Here is a 22,835-nt window from a genome sequence, read left to right as displayed (position 1 = left end):
CAAACCTGTGCATGGCCCTATCTGGATTGGGGTTCTGGTTATTACCAGAAAAGGCTGCACAATTTAAATGGGCAGTGTCTCAGAGAGAGAGAGAGAGAGAGAGAGAGAGTCTTTATCTTTCCGTGCACAAAAATGTACACAGAAAATGAGCATGCTGTATTTCAGGCATAGTATAAGACTGGAGATTAATCATGAATTAACTTTTAATCTGTGATTAATCTGATTATAATGTGTAATCATTTGACAGCCCAATACTGTCTGCGCGTGCGTGCGTGCGTGCGTGCGTGCGCTGCAATTCCTTTTATAAGTTTGAAATAATAATCTTTGAAAACAACAACCTGAAGGCAGGATGGATTAGAACAGTGTTACATTGATCAAATAATAAACACACATGCACTTCCGTTATTTGTGGTAGCTGTAAAAACCCAGGTAGTGTAATGCTGATGCATAATAATCATATCCCTTGATATGCTCTGACCATGATAACTGTCTGCAAGCTTAGCAAGCTGCTCCCAGGACTCCTCTGATGTGGTTGTGTGCAGTCTCCAGATAATAATGGTTTTCCAAATGTTCTTTTTCCTGTAGTACAATAATGTTCATGGCTGTGACCCTTAGTAGGATAGCAAACACACCAGCCTCAGGCTATTCTGTGCAATTTGCAGGTGACCATATCTCAGCATGTAAAAGTAATGTTGCAGCTGGCAGTTTATAGAACAGCCATCGATATGTGGCCACCTACCTTTAGGGACCATTAAAATCCCCCTGAGGTGTTACACACTGTGTCTGCACGAATGCATTGTTGTTCTTGTATGTTTGTTTGTGTGTTGGTGCATGCACACAATTAGAGCATGTGAGTGGGTGAGAGATGTTAAAAAGTGTATGAAACAAAAGGTGTGTGTGTGTGTGTGTGTGTGTGTGTGTGTGTGTGTGTGTGTGTGTGTGTGTGTGTGTGTGTGTGTGTGTGTGTGTGTGTGTGTGTGTGTGTGTGTGTGTGTGCGTGCGCGTGCGTGCGTGCGTGCGCGTGTGCGCGCATTTTTGCGCGGGACGTTCAAATTGTTCATGCAAGCATTTTTGCGTGCATGTGTTCGTGCATGCATGTTCTAGACTAGAGCCATGTACTGGCAAGCATTCTGGTGGGTTTGACTAGTGGGAGTTTATACTACATGCCCAATCATATAATTCCTAATGACTTAAGACATGGTCTGGAATATGATTGTACATTTTTCTCTCCATCTGAATTTCTCCTGAAAATTCACGCCAGATCTCTTTTTTCTTCTTTCGTGTGCCATCGTCAGATGTCCAGCTCAGTAGTGTACAGCCACACCCTCGTCTCAGCTCCCACATCGAATAGGCCGGCCTCCGAGGGTGGTTTATACAGGGGACAGGTGGTGATTATGTGGTCAAAGGTCTGCTCCGGCTCCCCACACTCACACTGCTCCGTCCGTCAGGCCCCACTTCCTCATGGATGTTTTGAAACGTCCAACCCCAGTTCGCAGGCGGTTCAGCAGGGTCCATTGCCGGCGTGGCAGTTCCTCTCCTTCAATATATATAATCTATTTTTCAGACAGTAGTCCATATCACATAAGATCAATCAAAAACAAAAAGACAAACATCAATGCTGCCTCCTGGGTCCTGGATGTAACGGTGGATGCGTGTTGGCCCGGCTGACTCCCACTGCTGCTTCCAGGTTGCTGCCAGCCATGCCTCTGTAGACAGGTCCTCAGGGATGGACCTGAGCAGCTCTTGAGCCGCCTTGTTGTACAGTGGCGGGACTTGAGTCTATTTAGAGGCAGTTCTGTTGTGGTGGTGTTGTGCAGGATATGCCAGTCGTGTATTTGGGCTTTCCTTGCTAGGGCTAGGGTAGCAGCCTCTCGCCGGAGGCCAGCCGGGGCAATTCCTGCTAGTACTGGCAGATGGAACACGGGGGTGGTCTTCAGACAGCCAGTTATGGTCCGTAGAGCGTTGTTTATGGCAACGTCAACCTTCCTGGCATGCAGGCTTCTGCACCAGGCTGGGGCACAGTACTCAGCTGTGGAGAAGACAAGGGCTTATGTGGAGATCCGAAGCACCTTGGCAGATTCACCCAGCTAGATTCAATGCTGCTGTTTGATGTTTTCTGTGATCTTTATTTGATTTTGCAGTCTACTAACTTGCTTTGTTAGGAGTAAAGTGTTTCTATTGTTCTTTTACAGCCATAGGGGATTATTGGGTCCCAGGGGATGGTAATTGCCACCCACTAGTGTTCGCATTTAAACTCAAAATCAGTTTAATTTAATTGTATGCCTATAATGCCTGAAGAGTCCATAATAATTATAATAACTAGAAATGCACTCTGTCGAGGTACCAACTTGCGCCTTGCACACCATGACCTATTAACTAATGTCTGTTACTAGATTTAGAACTGCTGTTCTAAATCCTTTAGACCCGTTACGGCAGGGATGTCAAACTCAAATGCACAGTGGGCCAAAATAAAGAAATCGGTCGAGGTCGAGGGCCGGACTGTGTTTCAACACACGGGCACCACGGTCATGAAGACGTCCCAGGCAAACAGCAAAAAAGTAAATGCATTTAAAACTGAAAATGCATTATTATTAAGCTCAGTTTCCTGTTCTATGATCCTCACCAAGCACTGATGTCATAGTATGTGATATATGTGCCAATGCACTCGCAGTGAATTGTCGGACTTGTAGTATTATGGTGGTCTGTGCAATATACCAGAGGGCCAGTTCTAATACTAATTAAATATCATCCCACGGGCCAAAGATAATTCATCCACGGGCCTGATTTGGCCCCCGGGCCTTGAGTTTGACATATATCCGTTACGGTATACATACATACATACATACACATACATACATACATACATACATACATACCTTAGTTACGCCATCAGCCACTCCCTGATTGGCCGACGGACAACACCGACATACGCAGCCGATTACAGTACTTGCGCACTCTGCTTGCGCAAGTCATAATTATCCATACAGTAACTAGTCCATACCCGTTGGGGGTTATGACCCTCATTCCCTATCTCTCTCCCGTCTCTCACCCTCCTCTATCTGCCACTTATATACTGTATAACAGGTGTCCCCTGTGACACACCCGTTGCTCAGCCAATCACAGTGCAGAATGACACACCTTCCAGCCAATCACAGCATTCCATCCACACATTTTGAGGACGCAATATCTAGAATTATTAGTTAGATTCATGGATAAATTATGGATAAGGGGACAGGACAGATATGACTTTTCGGGGAGGGGTCAGGGTTCTTCATCTCAACTCTTCTCAATGAATCTTTTTTCTATTTAGAAAAATCGCTATTTCTGCAATTTAGGAAATAGGGCTTAAATGGTCACTTTTATTTGCAACCCTCTATTTGTTTCTTATTTTTATCATTCCAAAATTACGCTTCTGTTCCCATAATATGCTTATTTGAGTGCTTTGTCATCATCCCAACGACAACAGGTCGCTACACCCAATTCCCCCCCCCCCCCACACACACACCCCACACACACACCCCAGCCCACCCCTGCAAGGTTGAATAAAAGCAATAAGCCCCTGTCTTCGGATGTATGACATGTCATACCCAATCCAAAGGCCAGGAACGATGTAATGTGGAGTCGGCAGTTCTCTAATAGGAAAATTTCCACATGAATGCTCATGAACATCCATGCCTTTATCTCTCAGCTTCATCATTATTGCTCCTCTGCGCGGAAAGACGGACTCTGGGAATTATAACTGACCGCACCCTTATCACTGTTTGTAGTTTATGTAAATGTAACGGATGCATTCACACACCTGTACCGCCGTCTGACTGCATGGTATGTGGTTTTAGATTGGCTAATTGGAATTGCAACGAGTGGGTCGATTTGTTCTTTCTAAGTACTGAGTGCGTACTGCGTGATTGCCGCCCTAGAGTCGCGGTTTTGCATTCAGGTGTAGATGTAGAACATGAACAAGTGAAGTCAAGTGTGTCCTCAGTGTCACTCCCCGAGCACAGATGAGTCTCTCTCCAACCTCATCTGTCTCTTAGACAGCAAGTCTTAACCACTTATAGAGCCTATAGTATATAGATTTAGTTGACTGGGGTCCCTCAGGCCTCTATGCATCTGCTAATATTTCCCTCTATACACCAAACACTTGTTGCTGAAAATAACCGATATATACAAGCTTGGAACGCGGCAGTGGGGCGGCAATGGCTGCAGGGGTAGAGTGACCGGTAGAGCGGCCGGATGGCAACTGCGAGTTGGTGTCAAAGTGTCCTTGAGCAAGACTGAACCCCTAAATGCTCCCAATGAGCAGGTTGGTGTCTTGCATGGTTTCCTCCGCCATCGGTGTATGAATGTGTGTGTGTGAATGGGTGAATGTACGTAATGCACAATCTATGTAAAGTGCTTTGGATAAAAGCTCTATATAAATGCACCATTTACCATCGTGTTGTGAACTTGTGATGAGCTATTTTCGGCTTATGTTTAGCCCATAATGGGTTTCATGTGGTTAGTGCCTGATGCCATATTTGGGTCATGGTGACATGAGCGTGACAACATGGTGAGATGAACGTGACGAGGCCCGACGGCCCATCCTCCCTTAATTAAAAATTTGCAAAGAAAACGCAACATGGTGCAAAAACCTTTCAGGTGGAAATGGGTGTGGCAGTCCGTAATGATCCATGGAATCCAAGTGGAAAATATATTTTTTATTTTATGACCTATGACCTACACGCTAGAGTTTTAGGAGAGTTTAATTGGCCTGTTATAGCGCCACCATCAGGCTGATTTGAAAAATGTAGGGTGGCATTTCTTCCTTCTAGTCTAGTGGGAATTAATGTGCGTGCAAAGTTTCACACCAATCGGACACGGCATTCATGATTTGAGGCATTTTGTTTAAAACGGGCAACTCCTGCAAATCTTGGAAGAAAATCTTAGCCAATCCGGATGGAATACAAAAATCTGACAGATCCGTCTTGATCACATGACTATAGAGATAATGTGTACTGATGTTTGGACAAATATGTATGAGTAATAACAAAAAGATTAGTCTAGCAAAAATCGACCTTCTGGTGGTGCTATAACAGGGTCAGAATTTATTGGGGGGGATGGCCCCTTGAGATACAACATCTCGTTTTAGAGGGGGTCCTATACACACAACTTCAACATTACAGTACATACAGTACACAGTACACAGTACAAAAACACAACATAACATGCAGTACAAATACACAAGACATATAGTGGAGCAGATTAAGTCAATATATCATAAGAATCGTTCACTTGATCATACAAGCACCAAAATTGGCACACAAGTGCTTCGGAACCTACTCTCTCAGAAAAGTACGTTGTCCACTTGAAAAAACAAAATGGACACCATTTTTCAAGATGGCCGCCATTCGAGGTGGTTTTAAACAGTGTTTGAGTTATATTGAGCTATAAAATCCTATTTTGATGGCCTATACATCAAAATATATGTTTCTGAGTATGAGAAATCCAATTCTGCATTTAGAACATCAAAATTATTTAATATTATGATGATACAATGGGAATTAAACGATAAAGTGGGGCAGATTAAGTCCATATTCCATAATAATCCTTCATGTGGTGGTACAAGCACCAGATTTGGCACAATTGATGTCCAGGATGTACTTTCTAGGAAAAGTATGTTTTCCATCTGAAAATCCAAGATGGCCGACCAGTTTTCAAGATGGCCACCTCGTCAAATTAATAAGTAGAACTTTAGTGAACAGAAATGTGTGATCCACACATTGATCCAAACATCAAAATGAATGTATTCTGATGGTGTCAATTTAATTCCAATATGGCCACCAGTTTTCAAGATGGGGGCTATTACGCAACTCCAAATTTGCATTTTCGGAAGCTGTCTGATCACAGATATTGTTGAAGGGCAACATCACCATTCATTGAAATTCTGTGATCAAGCTCTATTGGTTTGTAATTTTGTATATAAGAGTGATGTCAAAGCACAACCAGGACACACTGGTGACATCACTGCTGTGAGACTCCGCATGGGGTTCAGTGTCGGCTTGTAACGTAGCTGTAGTTGTGGTTTACTAACTGTTGTAGTCGTATACTCACTGTAGTTTGTAGTATACTTTAGTGTCCTAAATGCTATCTAATAAGCCCCTGTATACTGTATATCTCAAATAGATGTTTAGTTAGTTGTAGCATTGTAGTTGATAGCCGCACCTGAATTGACAGGATGTGTCAGTGTGGGAGAGCTGAGACAAGGGTAACAGGGATTCAGTTACCTGGATGGTGTACAGATCGCACAGGACTTGCACTGGATGAATGGTCGGGCTAGGTGTAGGGCACCAGATGCTTGAACCTAGATGCATCCCATATTTCAATGTGCTTTGATGTTTTGTATGGTTGGGTGGTAAAAGGATATAGCCCTCGGCCTTTAACACAAGATGTTCCGCTACTAAAACTGATTGGAGGAAGTGTCAAACAGATACGAAAGAGGAGTTGAAGTCTCCCCGTATTTCAGGCAATACACCTGTTGCCCATCATGTTAGACTCATCCAGATTGGATGATGGAGGTGGCAGTGAGGATACATTGAGGCAAAACAGTACAAAGTATCACCAAAATTGTCGGGCAAATGTTTAGCAACTGAAACTCCAGTGTTCCACTAAGAGAGCAGCTGAAATTCAGAATGATCCTGGTGAAGGACACGCAAAAATTCAAAGAGTGCAGTGCAGCGGATGTGATCCCCCCCCCCCCCCCCATCGAAGCCCTGTATGACGATCGTTGTGTCAGCAAAGCTCGTCGTGGAATTATGAGGGACCCAAGCCATCCCAACCGCAGACTGTTTGAGATGCTACCACATGGAAAACGTTTTCGCAGTCTCGAAGCCACTGGAAATAGACTGCAAATAAGCTTCTTTCCCCAAACAATCAGATACATGAACGAACTGATAAGAACCAGGGGCGAGTTTACCTAACTTTGCTACTACAGGGAAACATGTACATATGTTACTATTTTTATAGCACTCTATTTTTCTAGCACTCTTCCCTTTGTTTTGCTGTGCTTGCTGTGTTTTTTGTTGTTTGAATATTATGCTATCTATGCCGCTGCATTGTCATTGTAAGGAAGCCAAAGAAAAATAAGTTTTACTCTTATATACCTGTACATAAGATGTAACAATAAAGTCCAACCTTGAACCTTGATCTACGTTCAAGCATCTGGTGACCTACACCTAGCCCGACCGTTCATCCAGTGCCATTTAAGTCCTGTGCGATCTGTACACCATCCAGGTAACTGAAGCCCCGTTACCCTTGTCTCAGCTCTCCCACACTGGCACATCTTGTCAATTCAGGTGCGGCTATCTAACTACAATACTACAACTAACTATATACAGGGGCTAATTAGCATTTAGGACACTAAAGTATACAACAAACTACAGTGAGTACACTACAACAGTTATTAAACCACAACTACAGCTACGCTACAAGCCGACACTGAACCCCATGCAGAGTCTCACAGCAGTGATGTCACCAGTGTGTCCTGGTTGTGCTTTGACATCACTCTTATATACAAAATTACAAACCAATAGAGCTTGATCACAGCATTTCAATGCATGATCAACGAATGATGTTGCCCTTCAACAATATCTATGATCATACAGCTTCCGAAAAAGCTAATTTTGAGTCACGTAATAACTGCATCTTGCAAACTTGCGGCCATATTGGAATTCAATTCCAACACCATTAAGTTCTTACAGTCAGAATACTTTCATTTTGATTGGATCATTAACACATTTCTTGCATTTGACGAGGCGGCCATCTTGAATACTGGCAGCCATCTTGGATTTTCAGCTGGATAAGGTGCTTTTCATAGAAATACATCCTGGACATCATGTGTGCCAAATTTGGTGCTTGTACCACCAAGTGAAAGATTCTTATGGAATATTGACTTATCATCATAATATTCAATAATTTTGATTTGCTAAATGCAGAATTGGATTTCTCATACTCAGAAACATACATTTTGATGTATAGGCCATCACAATAAGATTATTCAATCAAACTATAGTTCAAACACTGTTTAAAACCATTTTGAAAGGCGGCCATCTTGAGAAATGGTGGCCATTTTGTTTTTTCAAGTGGACAACGTACTTTTCTGAGAGAGTAGGTTCTGAAGCACTTGTGTGCCAAATTTGGTGCTTGTATGATCAAGTGAACGATCGTTTCAGTAATCTGCTCCACTAATACACATAGTTGAGTCACAGACTAAGGTTCTGTAACCCTAACCCTAACATACAGGTTAGCTTGCTGTTATTTTTCAAATTGATGTGCACCCGTTTCAATTAGGATCTATTTGTGTTCACCCCTATCACCACCACCATTACTACCTTCATCATCATCATCATCATTATTCCATTCTGTTTGCATCAGATTTCTGAATGAAAAGTGGTTCTTTTCATTTGGCTAAAGAGACCTGTCCTCTCAGCTCTCACACTGAGTGGCAAGCTGCCTGCCGTACATTTAAATGTCTGCTGCTTATTATGTGGTGGAGGTCCCTGGGGCCTCAGCAGGGGGACTGAGAAGGACTTCGAATTACCTCTCTGTGCCACATCTCTGCACTGTCATTAGAGATATAGACTGGGTCAGCCGCTATTTTCTCCCAGGCCAGTTCCAAGATGATGAAAGAAAGTCATTGAACGCAATCACACACAATGCATGCGTGTATATGCACACACTCACCCTCACACAGTCACACACTATCCACAAAATATGGGTTTCAGGGTGTGAAGTTGTAATGATTCCTGCTCCTAATGGATGAGATTTATTTGTCGTTTTGCAAAGATGGCTGCCATGCTGGGGTTTGCTTTGGTGGTCTTCGATGATCTGCAGGTGACCACTTCCCTCATTGACTGTTTAATGGCCCCTACACAGTACACACTGTAGGAGTTTTAAAGTTGTCTGCAAGTCATCAGATCATTATGTATTTCACACTGCAGGAGTCTTTTTTTTTTAATCGTCTGTCATTATATCGTTGTGGCTTTCACACTAAACGATTGGTCGCCGACTAGGCATCATGCACACTGCAAGAGTTCACCAAGATGCGATCCAGACCCGATACATATAGGCTACATCATTTGTTTTTTATTCCAATTCATTTTGACATCTCACGCACGTGCAGGATACCGTGATACAAGCGCGAGACTGACACAGGACGCTGGACGCATCTCTCTCTCTCTCTCTCTCTCTCTCTCTCGCTCTCTCTCTCTGCGTGCACGCCACACACACAGGAATAGCCAGGCTACACAGGGCGAAATGTTTGTGATAGCCTATAGCTTACGTGCGCTATAGCGAGACAGGACGTTAAATCTTGATTTTCATTAAATAACTCTGTCTCTCTCTGTATACACACACACACACACACACACACACACACACACACACACACACTAACACACACACTAACACACACAGCGCACAAGGTCCAAAGGTTTGCTCTGCACTGTTGATTCCGATGCGCTTTTATCAACATTATTCAAGTGAAATGCGTTGGTTTTATAGACTATATAACAGCAACATTACGCTAATATAGCTACCCAAGGAATAAGGTTATATGATCATCTATCGATACAGTCGACAGACAGACAGACAGACAGACAGTCAGTGTCCGTGAGCACAGCTGTCCTGTGCTCTCATTGGCTGTAATACAGGACTTCTCGGTGGTTGATCACAACCCAGTTCATACTGTACGATGCCCAGTCGACGAGTGAGACAAATATCAAACCTGCTTGATATTCAGAAACGTTCGGGGAGGCGTCGGCGATCGCTTTTATCGGCGCTATATCTTCTCGCAGAGCCTTTCACACACAGCGAGCAAAACCTTGGCGATCAAAGCCCGATCTTGCGTCAGATCGGGGGTTTTGTCGGCGAGCGCCCAGACAGCATAATCGGAGCAAATATCGGGCAGTGTGTACGAGCCATAACTGCAGTGAACCTTATGATTGACCAGCTTCATAATAAATCATATATAAACTGTGCAAGCACAGTTTATATGGGTTTTGGGTGGGTGACTGTTCTAATAGGAGTGCAGAGAGCATGTAGAACTGTCACTACCACCTGGTCTCAACTCTGGGCTGTTATGGTTTTGGCCTACTAATAAACGCAACCATGATTCTAGATGGTTCGATTAGCAAATACTGGGGGACAGAGATAACCACTTTATCTCTATGGGAAGAATGAATGGCAGATTTTTCAGTTGTGCCAGAAAACCATGCCCACTGCTATACCCTATACTTCCTTCCTATATGACGAATAGAGAAAATGGCTGATCTACAAGCTCATTGCATTGCAACATGGTGTGGGCTTGTAGATCTATTTCCACTATCTTTGTAATAGATAAATGACAAAACTAACAGACATGATTTTAATAAATTGTAAAATATAACATTATCAAAAAATAAATGTCAAACATATCAGACTTCCCAAGAGGAAATGCATGGGTAGCCTACATAGGGTACATGGGGTGGCCTGGTGAGTCAAATTAGTGTAATGATTCCCCTCAGATTGGTGTAAGGAGGTGAATATACAGTGGTATCTTTCTCAGGTGATGCTCTAACTAACTCACAGCACTGGAGCAGAAAATGGTGCTGTGAAATGCTCCTTTCGCCTGCAAATTGATAAGTTATTATAGCTATGAGCATGTGTATACTGTAAGTGGTCATGAAATGCCTTGCAGATTTCACAGTGTGAGATGTTGCTGCACTGAATCTCATGCCTAAATAATGTAGAACATATGAGAATCTACTGTACAGCACTGGGAATATCTAAATACATAACACAACCTTATCACAATTCATGTGGTTAAAGACATAAGCCAGATTCATACTTGCTGTTATTTTATTATGTATTGTTGAGTAAGTTATTAGGCATTATAGTTCAATGACTTTCAGAGTTAAATTAACACTGGATTTTGTGGTGTATCAGGAAGGTAGTGCACCTCAAAATGCTTAGGTGGACATGGATTAAATATAAACATGTCCACAATGCAGGCAGCTTATACTTTTATAATCATGTGTTTTAGGCTGTAGACTATTTTGGATACAGTAATAGTGTAACAGACTCATTACCCCCAAACAAGCATGTATGGCTTCTTCCACCATCAGACTACTGAAGGAACTTGTAATCCAGGCTCTGCAGCAGACCATCATTCAGAACCGTTTACGACTTTCTGAAGCAGCTAAAAGAGGCAGCCAGTGGATATAGGTCAAACGTGCTGCCCCCCCCCCCCCACGAGAACCCAATTCAAACCCCTCAAACTTGAGGGCATACGAGGTATGTGGTCAGCTGTACGGTTGGCTCAGGGAAGAGGATGCCCCTGCCTTGCATAGTCCTGTGGGATGTCAGCCACTCTACATACAACTATAGGCACATCTTAATGATTGGGCATGGGCCACAAGCTAAGGCTTGATCACCCTATAGCTGACTTGTATGTGTGTATGTTTAAAGACCTGACACATCCCATGATTCAAATGACACTACTGAGGAGGTGTCCCCGAAATTGACTAGTCTAAGAAATACACCTCTACTTGATAAGTAACAAACTGGTTGTTATCAACCAATATGGTTGATAACACCGTGGTTGTTGTAGAGCAGCCACCTGGTTATCAGCTGGTTCCCTGTTCAATCCCAGCTCCTCGCAGTGTCCTTGATAGTGACCATGCCTCCTCTCTGCCACCCCAGGTATAAGACCCTGCAGGTAACGCCACGGTGATGGTCAACTGCCATATGCTCAAGGGCATGTTGACAGTAATTGTTGAGAGGGGAAGGCAAGGAAAGGTTTCGTGCCAGGGACTCACCCCAGCAACCCACGGTCCCATTACCCCGCTGCCTCTGTTTGACAGGACCAGTGAGGGAGGGACAGCAGAATGTCTGTAGCAGAAGTGTCCCTGCACGATTTCACTGCTTATCTAAATGAGCCATTACTATTCATGAAAGTTAATTTGCTGCATCGGGGCAGAGGAAATTACTGCAAGGTTTTGTCACAATGATACAATTCACCATCTATTGTGGAACTCTGAATGACTTTATAGGAGTCATTTCTGGTTATAATTTGGAAACGTGGTTTGAGATCCTGTCTTTGTGAAGGACTTGGGCTTGTTTTTTGTTTTCTTCGCTAGAGTACCCCAGAACATGATGATGATGATAACTTTATTTATATTGCACTTTTCTTCAGAAGATGGTGATGATGATGATAACTATCTATATAGCACTTATGAGTCAGAACATGTCCAGATATCATTTCAATGAAGATGACAGACCCTCGTTCGTTTGTGTTACTGCAATAAAATAACAGCATGGCATGAAAGAAACAACCTGAATTTTACTGACTGAATTGGCTCTACGCTACAGAGAAAAAGAGAGTGTGCTCATGCGTGCATGGACGTGCACTCGCACGCACGCACACATGCACACAGGCGCGCGTGCACACATACACTGACAAACACAACATATCCATTCAGCATGGATCATATCTGAATGGTTCAATAGTTAGGTATGTAGGCTACAAGTACACATACACATGCAACATACCGTACAGTACATTGAATCATTAGGAATTTCAATTATTGTACTTTAGAAATAAGTAATAAGAATTATACAAAAATAAGATTAAGGTTAAGCATCTGGATGCATATTGTCTCTGACCTTTCTGTCCACATCTTAGAGTATAGGCCTATTCGTATGTTCTCTTAATGCTCTTGGCCTTAACGAGGATCATCGAGGATGAAGCGGAACAACATGGCAGCAATGCTGTGATATTTTTTAATTAGTTTAAAAAAGCCATTGCCGCAATACACAGAGGCATGTTGATGATGAAGATACTCAAGGCTCCCTCCCTTTATGTTGTAGAAAAACTTCACTTCAGCTCGTGTTATACCACAGACCTTTTGACAGGCAACTAAACCAAAAAACACATTCAAGAAACCCATACGCTTCAAGCCAAGGGAACCAAAATGTGAACTCGTTTACACTACAAACATCCGCAGACTCTAGTTAGGTTGTAGACTGTAGTTGAAAATGCATGTAAAAAAATAAATTCTTTGAGTGGATCTCTTCACAAACATTGTTTCTTTGAAGCACTTTTATTATTATTGGTTAATTAAAACTCATTCACTGCCATATTAAATACAGAAATGATCCACCCACACTTAACTGGCAGCTTTTCTTTCGTATTTTCTTGTTATGATCCGTCAAAAATGCTATGCTGGCGGAAGTGGAACGTTACAGAAGCGAAGATAAAGGCACTTGAGAAAATCCTGTAACATGGGAGTGGATGGGAGCTGTACTTTTGCGATCACGTGATTTCCTTTTTTTATTTTTATAAAGATGTATTTAATGATAATACAGACATCATTTAAAACAATGAATTACAGAATCAAGATTTTCTTTTTCTTTTTTAAACAAGACAAGACAAAAAAAAAAAAAAGAAGACAAAAAACAGCAAAAACAACCCCCCACCCACCCCCCCCACCCCAACCCCAGAAAGGTAAACTACACAGCTCTCATTACTCTGTATTGTACACAACACCACTTGACAACATCAACTCGGATAAATAAATAAAAATAACAATATAAATAAAACTAAAGCAAAATCAACCCAGAGGAGATATTGAAGGTAGAACCTCAAAGAACCTACCCCATATCTTTTCAAAAGTAGCAGGCTTTCTCCTTACATTGTACAGTATCTTTTCAGGAGTACAGTATGATGAAAGCTCATTCCAGTGTCTCTGTGAAGGTGAGTTTTCAGATTTCCAATTAACCAAGATGATTTTCTTCGCAGCTGTACTTGACATCACATATATGTGCATTGAGCAGAACATTCATGTTCACAGGAACTGGTCTGCACATTTTGTGTGGATGGGACTGGAGTTTAATTGGAAAGCACTAGCTGAGTAACATCAATTCTGAATTGTATTTTCATTTGCGGGCATTCTTTAAAGGGCTTCAGAAAACCTTAAAACAAAATCAATGTTTGGAGAATCGTTACGGCACAGCAAAATCTTTCAAATCTGGTGCTTTAACCCCCAGAGTATGAATGGACCTATTGCTATTTGGACCTAAAAGGGTCGATTTCTACAAAACTGTAATGGTGTCCCCTTTCTAACAGTTCTGCAAATATTGCATGAGCCTTGTTTGTTGTTTGATTTCATGCATTCTGAAACTTCAGGCTGATTCATCTGTCTCACTAAAAAAAAGAGAAATCCTCAAGTGTCACCACCAGAGACTTTGAGACGCTGGTCTGTTCATCATTCTTCATCGTTCTTTGTGCATCCAACCACAGCGTTCCACATTAGTCCTTCAAGCATGTGTTTTCCTGCAGTGCTGGAAACATGATTGAAATGTAATTTCTTTCCACTTTTCTATAAAGTTTCTCAGTAGAATAATTAAGATAGGAGTGCTGAATGTTCACATTTCCACACACAAATCCCTCCCAGCAGAGAGAGACAAAAATTGCCCAAACATCATAACGTCTGTAAATCTTTATTGCGTTCATGCAATCTGAGTTGAGTGTTCCCCTGCTGGCTGCATGGTCAGATTTATTGTGATGTTGGCCAGAAAAGACACCCCCACCAGTGATCAAACCCTTTGTGGAACAAAGTCATAATGCATTATACCTTATGACATACAGTAGGTACTTGTGAATTTTACAGGTGTTCTGGTGTTACTAGCAAGCCAGAAGCTCAGTGTAATGCTTATACAAATATAATATATTGATCCCTAAACAATTATTGGTACAGTACATTCTACATTGCTTTCACTAAACTACTACTACAACTGATGCTCGTACAGTACTATATGTAAATGTATATGTACACGCTATGCAGAGAGGTTTAACGTTTTATTTATTTATTTTTTACCAGCTTTTAATTCACCTTGACGCTGCAATAGCACAGATAAGGGAGGAAAACACAATTTTACAGAACATGTTCAGTGCTGCTTTGGTGAACCTGTGATGAAGTGTTTACCTCACCAGCATAGCTCAGGGCGTTCACAGGATGGGCTGTTATCTGAGCTCCTTTTCAAAGCTTTTGTTTGGAGGTCAGTGTGGTCATTGTACAATTATCCACTGGGACAGTTCTGGAGTCTGTTTGTAGATGGATACGCTGTCAAAGGGGTGCTTTTGTTTGAGGGAAGGTTTTTCATGTTCCTCCATAGGATTTCACATAAATGAACACTAAGACACATGATGAAGTGCAAATATGCCGGATTTAGCAAATGCAAATGTAACGTTCATGCAGGTATTATTATATATTAACCATATGAACGCTAGCGTACCTTTTCTGGGCATGTCATAATAGGTGAAGAGATTTGGGGCTCCATCTTGCGCCACCCTTATCCCTCATCCCTAAACGTATTTGCCATTTCTTTTTTTTTATGTATTTTTTTGTGGCTTTCGCCTTTATTTTATATTTTTTTATGGAGGGACAGACAGTAGGCTGACAGGAAATGGGGAGAGAGATGGGGGAATGACATGCAGTAAAGGCCGTCGGGATCGGGAGTCGAACCCGCGGCACACTGCCAGACTGGATTACCAACCAAGGTGCCTGGACCGCTGAGCCACGGCCCAGGCCTATTTGCCATTTTTTACCATTTTGAAAATCATTTTAAAATAGTTCAACTAGCCGATCTACATCGAGACATTGTGAGCTTGTAGATCGGCTATTTGAACTATTTTAAAAGGTTTTTTTAAATAGTAAAGAAATGGCAAATTAGTTTAGGGATAAGGGTTAAGGGGTGGCGCAAGATATAGATAGCCCTTGGTGTATAGGGGAAAAAAGGATGGGCCAAGTACAGACCCCTGAGGGACCCCGGTCTGCATAATATTTAGTGTTAGGGTTAACTAGGGCTAACTGTTTTAGGGTATAGAATTAGTCTCTGTATTGAAATTGAAATTGACTGTTTCTGTAGCGTGAGGCAGCTTAATGTACACTTAACACCCCCTGGACATGACGCTAGTATATCACACAATATACAAGTACACCCCTTGGACATGATGCTAGTATGTCACACAATATACAAGTACACCCCTTGGACATGACGCTAGTATGTCGCAGGGAATTATCCACAATCCAACCCTTGATGCTGATTATCAAGCAGGGATGCATTGGGTACCATTTTTATAGTCTTTCGTATGACTCTGCCCGGGGACTGAGCCCCAACCTCCCACAAGGCCATATCACTCTCCCATTGAAGGTGCAATAAAACCTGTATATGCTCTGCATGATTTGGACAGAATTGCTCTAATGATTCTTCTGCTCGATCTACAATCCGGAGACCTGCGCTTCTGCAGTGTGGGTTGATTGCACATGAGCGAGCTGTCAAATACCATAACAACAGCACTAGGAAATGTACAGATGGCCCTAATGAGTATCAGTGATGAGAATGCCTGCAAGGGTGGATGAGGGACCTCTCAGTAGCCAGTGGTCACGGAGGCATGACAGATGTCCAGCCCTAAATGTCAGTGAGACAAGTGCCACAGTTAGTACTCGCTTGATCTCCCCAAATTAGTGCAACTGGCTGCGCAAACCCTGACCGCCAGGGGGCGCTGTTAGTTGCAATCGAGGAAAGATCCAAGATGGCGGAAAGATTCCGAGACAGAATGGATTAAAACAATTATTAATTAATTAAAACGTCATCATAACGTGTCGGCCTCATAACGGGTTTAGCGTGTCACGTAGGGAAAGACGATGGAATAAAACGCAGGTTTAGCGTGTTATGCAGTGAAGCTGTTAAATGTTTACATAACTGTGGTCAAACAAACAGTACATACTGTAAAACATAAGTGGCTCCATGATATTCGTGCTTTTCCAATTATAAATTATTTACGAGATTTATGAGAAAACAAAAACCAATAAACATCCTGAAATCCTCCAACATAATTCCCAAATGCATCCCACCCCCACCTATAAACCAAAGAAATTGAGTATTTTATATAATAAACAAAACTTGCAAATATAGATACAGACACACACGCACACGCACACACACACACACACCCACACACACACACGGACGTGTGCAAAACATACTCTCTCCCTGTTGCAAAACATACTCTCTCAAAGTGCAAAACATACTCTCTCCCTAGTGTTGTGGTAACACCTGTCACTGTGTTACTATTTCCTACTATTTGATGTAAAAATGGCTCCAAATGCTGCACTCCTCATCCTCAAACACAAACACTCTTTTCGTCTTGGAGACAAAATAATAGAAGTGCTGAGTGATTACATACAGCTGCTCTAAGAAGGTGCCAGGTTGATACAAGGAAGCACTGATTACTGGAATAAACAGTAATTTTCTGCTGCAATAAATCCATGACCTACTAGTTTTGTACAATTATAATGTCTTTAGAGAAGGACTCATATGTCTCAGGACTGCACTTAGACAGAAATCAAACAACTGTATAGGAGGTTATTAATAATTTAAAAGGGACAGAATATTCTATGTAATTAGTCGGTGGTTGTTTGATGGAAAGATGCTTCATTATCCCTATGCCACACGTTTAAATTATTTCCATCTGGTTCTCTTTCCAATTACTGCTCATGATGAAAAACAATATATTTATGCATGTCATCCACACCATTGTAGTCTCTACTGAATTTAATACCTGCAGAGGGCTTTATTTTATCCCCGCCAGGCCGGAATGGCTGAATGAAGCAATAACGTTGTGCATTTCCCGTCAGTGTGTTGTTTCGTTGGTTGGTCACCCCAGGCATGACCATATATGGTCATGCCTCGTGACATCATGTGACATCATCAGGGATGGAGATCCCTGATGTATGGAGATCCCTGATGGCTGATGTCATCAATATTAAGCCCATATATGGAGATCCCTGAAGTCATCAATATTGGCCAGCAACTCTACATCTGACCTCAAACCTCAAACCCTTATATCTCCATATATGGAGCTGACCTGTTCTGACATTCCATATGTTGATCCTTCCTCTTCAATGTCTCCCTTTTGACTGATACCTGTCCATTTAAACTCTAGACGGGCCTGCCCCAAAGTTATTAGTAAAGCTGCGCCCAGCAGCCAGCGAAAACTAGAGTTCTCAACAGGCCTGAAAATTAAGGCCCGGCCCTACCTGGGCCCTCATCAAACCCTGTACACTCAAGACACTGCCCCCGCTGCCACCCTTAGATCTCCATATATGGAGCTGACCTGTTCTGACATTCCATATGTTGATCTGACCTCATCAAACCCTGTACACTCAAGACACGCTATATGGCCAATACAGAATTAATTCCATATGTTGATTAGCTTGTAGATCTGCTATTTTTGAAAAATCGTGAAAATGTGGCGCAAATCTTTGAATATATATTCCTTCAGAGCAAACGTTTTTAACTCAAATCTTTGCTTCTGGGGCGTCCCTGGAACAACATATTTTCAGATGGGGGTCCTTGGCCAAATACAGAAAATTCTGGGGGTCCTTGACATAAAAAAGGTCACCATTGACATAGAAACAGTCATGAATAAGAAGGAATTTGTAGAATCGTCCTCAGGTCTAAATGGGTTAAATAAAAAGTAAAAAACAAAATGTGTGTATGTTTCTCTTCTTGTTACAGGTATACATTACCGCAAGTCTTGCGCGTCCTCAGGTGCCTGCCTCATCGCCTCCTCTGGCTACCAGCAGTTTTGCACCGGCAGGCTCAACTCTGTGTGCATCAGCTGCTGTAACACGCCTCTGTGCAACGGGCCGCGACAAAAGAGGCGCCCGTCGCTTTCCGCCGCGCCATCCGTCCTGAATGAACACCACCGCTGCGTCATCTTCCTCTCCGTCCTATTTCTGTTCTCCTCCGACCTCTGCTGCTGACAGATCTTCAGACACAGAGGGCAGGAAGATCCAAAATGTACTGCAACCTATAAGCGCATGTCAGAGACGTGTGCCCACAGAGACATGTGGTGAGGCCAGGTCAGGTGTTAAAAAGGCATGTATTATATCGGCACTTGACTCTTCCCATTCACCTGTGGACTTCTGTGTTTTTTGGTTTGTTTGTTTGTTTTTTATCATCGTTTGTCTTTAACATTATTGTGGTTTCTGTCTAAGTTGACTCATTAGTTACTGGGTGAGGATGGAATGGGTACTGGTAATGGACGAAACGTGGCTTCCCGTCTGGGTTATGGGACAGCAGGCTGAGCCTTCCAGCTACAGCGGAGGACTTCAACCATATCTCAACCCCAGTGGTCCTTGAGGGGGGCCAGGGGTCGCCAGCAAAATGAGTAACAGCTAAAAAATAACTTTAGTTTTCAGCTATTTGAAAATGTTGACACATTTTTCCAAATGGAGGCCTGAAGGCAAATACAGGAGAATTCTTTAGTGAAATGTTTGAGAACCACTGGTATAGATAATGTAAAATAATTCTTGTGTTTCTTGTTTTTCAAGGCTGTGGAAAGATATTTGCAGATATAATAAACTGATCAAAAACATACAGAAAACTGATGTTAGTCAATTGAATGTGAAAAGAAATATGTGATTCCTGATGAAAAACCAATGTGTTGTCACATTACATCCTTTAAACTCTTGTGCAGTTGCTACTGTACAAATCCTGGAAGGAAAATCATCAGACGGATGTTCCACGGAAATAGACTCGGCTCATTTTGTCATTTCCAATTGTTTCGGCAGTGGTTCAAATTGTGCATCATTATTGTTCTAGGACTAGGTCAATAGTTCACCACTCCATTCCTGTGGACCCAAACAACTGCAACCGCAGGAATGGAATTTTGTGTATCTCTTAAGTTGTGTTTCAAAGTGTGGTCCAGGGGTCCTTGAGGGGGTTCCAGGATGTCCACTGCTAAATGATTGATAGTTAAATGAACCCTTATACCCTTAACTCTGACTGTAAAAATGCAACCAAATGGATCCATACGGGTTAAATTCACAGTGTATTTTACAGTGTAGATTTGGGTCCCACTAGACATTAATGCATATCAAATCATCATATAGATTAAAATGAGCTCAGAGCCTGATCTCTACATTGTCGTGTAGGTCATCCCTATATTCCCTACATCCTTATGTTACCAGGAACCCATAGAACCCCTATGCACATACTGTTGTATCAGTCCTGACATAAAGCCCTAACCTGTTTGTATGCTTCAGCTGCTTTACAAAGGACTACAAACTGACACTATTTCTCTGCAGAGATGCATTGTCTCATAGGTAGACTTCATCAGTTCTGCCTCCGTGTGGTAAATTATTTGAATGTTCCTTTGCAGTGGAATTCGTCATTAATTGCATACAACCTGGTGTCTAAGGCTTTGTTCAGACTGCAGGCAAATCTGATTTGTTTTTCAAATCAGATCTTTAGATCTTGTCCACACTGTTATTATTTGGAACCGATGGCTTTTTGTTTGTTCAGGGTATTTTTCAATTCTCTTTATAAATTATTTCAAAATCATCTCTGATGTAGATTTATTGGATTTAAAAGTTGTATTATGCTTTTAGTTTTATTATGCTGTTAGAAAAACAATCTGTGAATCCAAATCAATGAATGATGTTTCTGTTTGTAAATTGTAAATGTAAATGCATAAATTGGGAATATTAATATCAAGCTGATTCTTCATTCGGACATATATGCTGTCCTTAATTCACTTCCAATGTTAATAACCCCTTTTAGCTTTTAACCATGAGTCACAGGTCCCTAATTGTCTCCACCAGGCCGAAGGCATGGGGAGAGAGTATGTTTTGCACTCCGTCCGTGTGTGTGTGTCCGTCCGTCCGTCCGTCCGTCCGTCCGTCCGTCCGTCCGTCCGTCCGTCCTTCCTTCCGTCCGTCCGTCCGTTACCAGCTAATCTCCGGCACCGTTAACCCGGTCGATGCCAAACTTTGCACACACACTCCCTGGATGCCAACGATGAAGCCCCACATTTTCCAGAACGGCCTGTTATAGCGCCACCATGAGGCAGCTTTTCACATTGTTTACCTAAAACTGCACCGATCTGCGTGAAACGTTGCATGCACACTCCCTAGAGGCCAAGGACAAACCTTTGACCTGCATTTTCCGCATCTGCCTTTTATAGCGCCACCAGGAGGCCGACTTTTGTAAAACACATTTTTGGATATTACTCCTCCAGATTCTGTCCAAAAATCGTTCCACAGTATCTCTATGGTCATGTGCTCAAGTCGGATCTGTCCGATATTTCATATTCCATCCTAATTGGCTATAATTGGCTTTCACAGTTTGCAAGATTGCCCCGTTTTGAACAAAAGCCTCAAATCATGAACGCAGCATGCAATTTACGTCAAATCTTTCACACATTTTCTTACTAGGCTGAGGAATATATCCCACCCTTTTCACATTGGCCTGTTATAGCGCCACCAACAGCTTGATTTTTGCAAAACACATTTTTGGAACAAAATGCCTCAAATCATCCAATTGCCATCAAAGGCAAACATATTACTTATTTATATTACTCCTAAACATTTTGCCAAACATCTCACACAGTCCTATCCTCCTGGTGGAGACCTGTGCCCAGAAGGGCACTTTTTCTAGTTTGACTCTGTTTTACTTGTAACCGTGTTTATTACATAAGGTGCAGGTACATTTACGCGTCAAGAGGTGGCAAGAAAACGCCTAGAGCAGGCGTCTCTTCCTTGTTTTTAGACAAACACGTTTCCTACACATGAAAGTGATCATATTCACTGTTGACTGCTGAGGTGTTTATCTGGGTGTAAAAAATGACTGCATTGTGCCGAATATAAGAAGACTGATTATAAGACGACCCCAATTTCTCAAGACTAATTTGTGGAAAACACATTGAAGACAAAATCTGGTTCTTTATGAAGGAAATACATTTATTTTAAAATGATTAAACATTTTAATTATGTATAGACTAATAAATTATGTGTGTAGACTAATACTATAGTATGTCTTTGAAATTCATGTGACAATAGGTTACCGTAGTAAAGGTAGGCTACAGTAACAAAATTGAAAATAAACTGTAGTCTCTTGGTATTTCTTATACCAGTAACAAATTCTAACAATCAGGCTAATAGGCATATCAGGTCTCCTTGCTTTAACATTTGCCGTAATGATTGTTCCTACCTGCCAATGTTGATAGGGGTACAGGTAAAAGTGTGGGACAGCCTAGAGTTCAGCGATAGACTCTGGGTGTTATGAAGGTACTGCATTGCTGTGTTGGTTTGAGATTAATTAAGAAGGCATCATAACTTCTCTGTTGTTTGGTTAACTTGCCCAGCTTTTGAACCAATCTGTTCGAGATGGTCACACCGTTCCTCCATCGTATATCACAGCTGTAATCGCGTCTGTGTGTGTTGCTTCTATCGCTCCATTCATAACACTGGTTTCAGTGCTAATGGTGCCATCTAGCAGCACGGATGTGTAATGACATGTAAAAAAGTCTAGACCTCGACTATAATCCCGTTTTTAACAGAATAAAACATCTTATATTCGGCACAATATGGGTAACCAAAAGAAAAACAGCGACCTGTGATTGCAGAATGTATAGGAGTCCTTCGCTATGTTTCATCAGTTTCAACTGAAACGGGCCTCTAGCCTCTAGGGGGACTCCACTCCAAAAACCCGGAAGGGACGCCGGCAGACAGCTTCTTTTGGCCGCGCATGGAAGTTCAGGTGTGCCCAGGCTGAGTCTCGCCCTGTCTCTCACTCACTCGTTGCCTTGCTGTCTCCCATGCTGTTATTAAGTTACACATATTTCCTGTTAATAACCTGGATAAAATGTGCGGCATTGGGAGGTAAAGGGGAAACATTTTATTGTGAAGGGACTACAGGATGAGGAGAGTTGTTGCTGGCGTAATTGTCGAGAGTGATAGGGGGTGAATGTT

The 22,835-nt window shown here is 42.1% G+C and overlaps 1 protein-coding gene across 3 annotated transcripts in view; it reads left to right on the top strand.

The window, feature by feature from the left end:
* Positions 1 to 20,566, top strand: part of LOC306934756 (ly6/PLAUR domain-containing protein 1-like) — a 32,034-nt gene extending 11,468 nt beyond the window's left edge. The window contains exons 3-4 of one of the 3 annotated variants that reach the window (XR_013791338.1): positions 18,598 to 18,934; positions 19,080 to 20,566. Coding sequence is in view for 1 of the 3 variants with exons in the window: in XM_079517509.1 (XP_079373635.1) it covers positions 18,598 to 18,845 (248 nt within the window). In the remaining 2 variants the exon portion in view is untranslated. Of the gene's footprint in view, positions 1 to 18,597 lie in introns of all 3 variants that reach the window. The other 2 variants (XR_013791339.1, XM_079517509.1) reach the window with 2 other exon arrangements.
* Positions 20,567 to 22,835: the final 2,269 nt, after the last annotated feature.

This window comes from Electrona antarctica (assembly GCF_951216825.1).
Source record: "Electrona antarctica genome assembly, chromosome: 13".
Classification (NCBI taxonomy): domain Eukaryota; kingdom Metazoa; phylum Chordata; class Actinopteri; order Myctophiformes; family Myctophidae; genus Electrona; species Electrona antarctica.
Note: the sequence above shows the minus strand (reverse complement) of the source record. Positions and strands in the feature narration are given on the sequence as shown.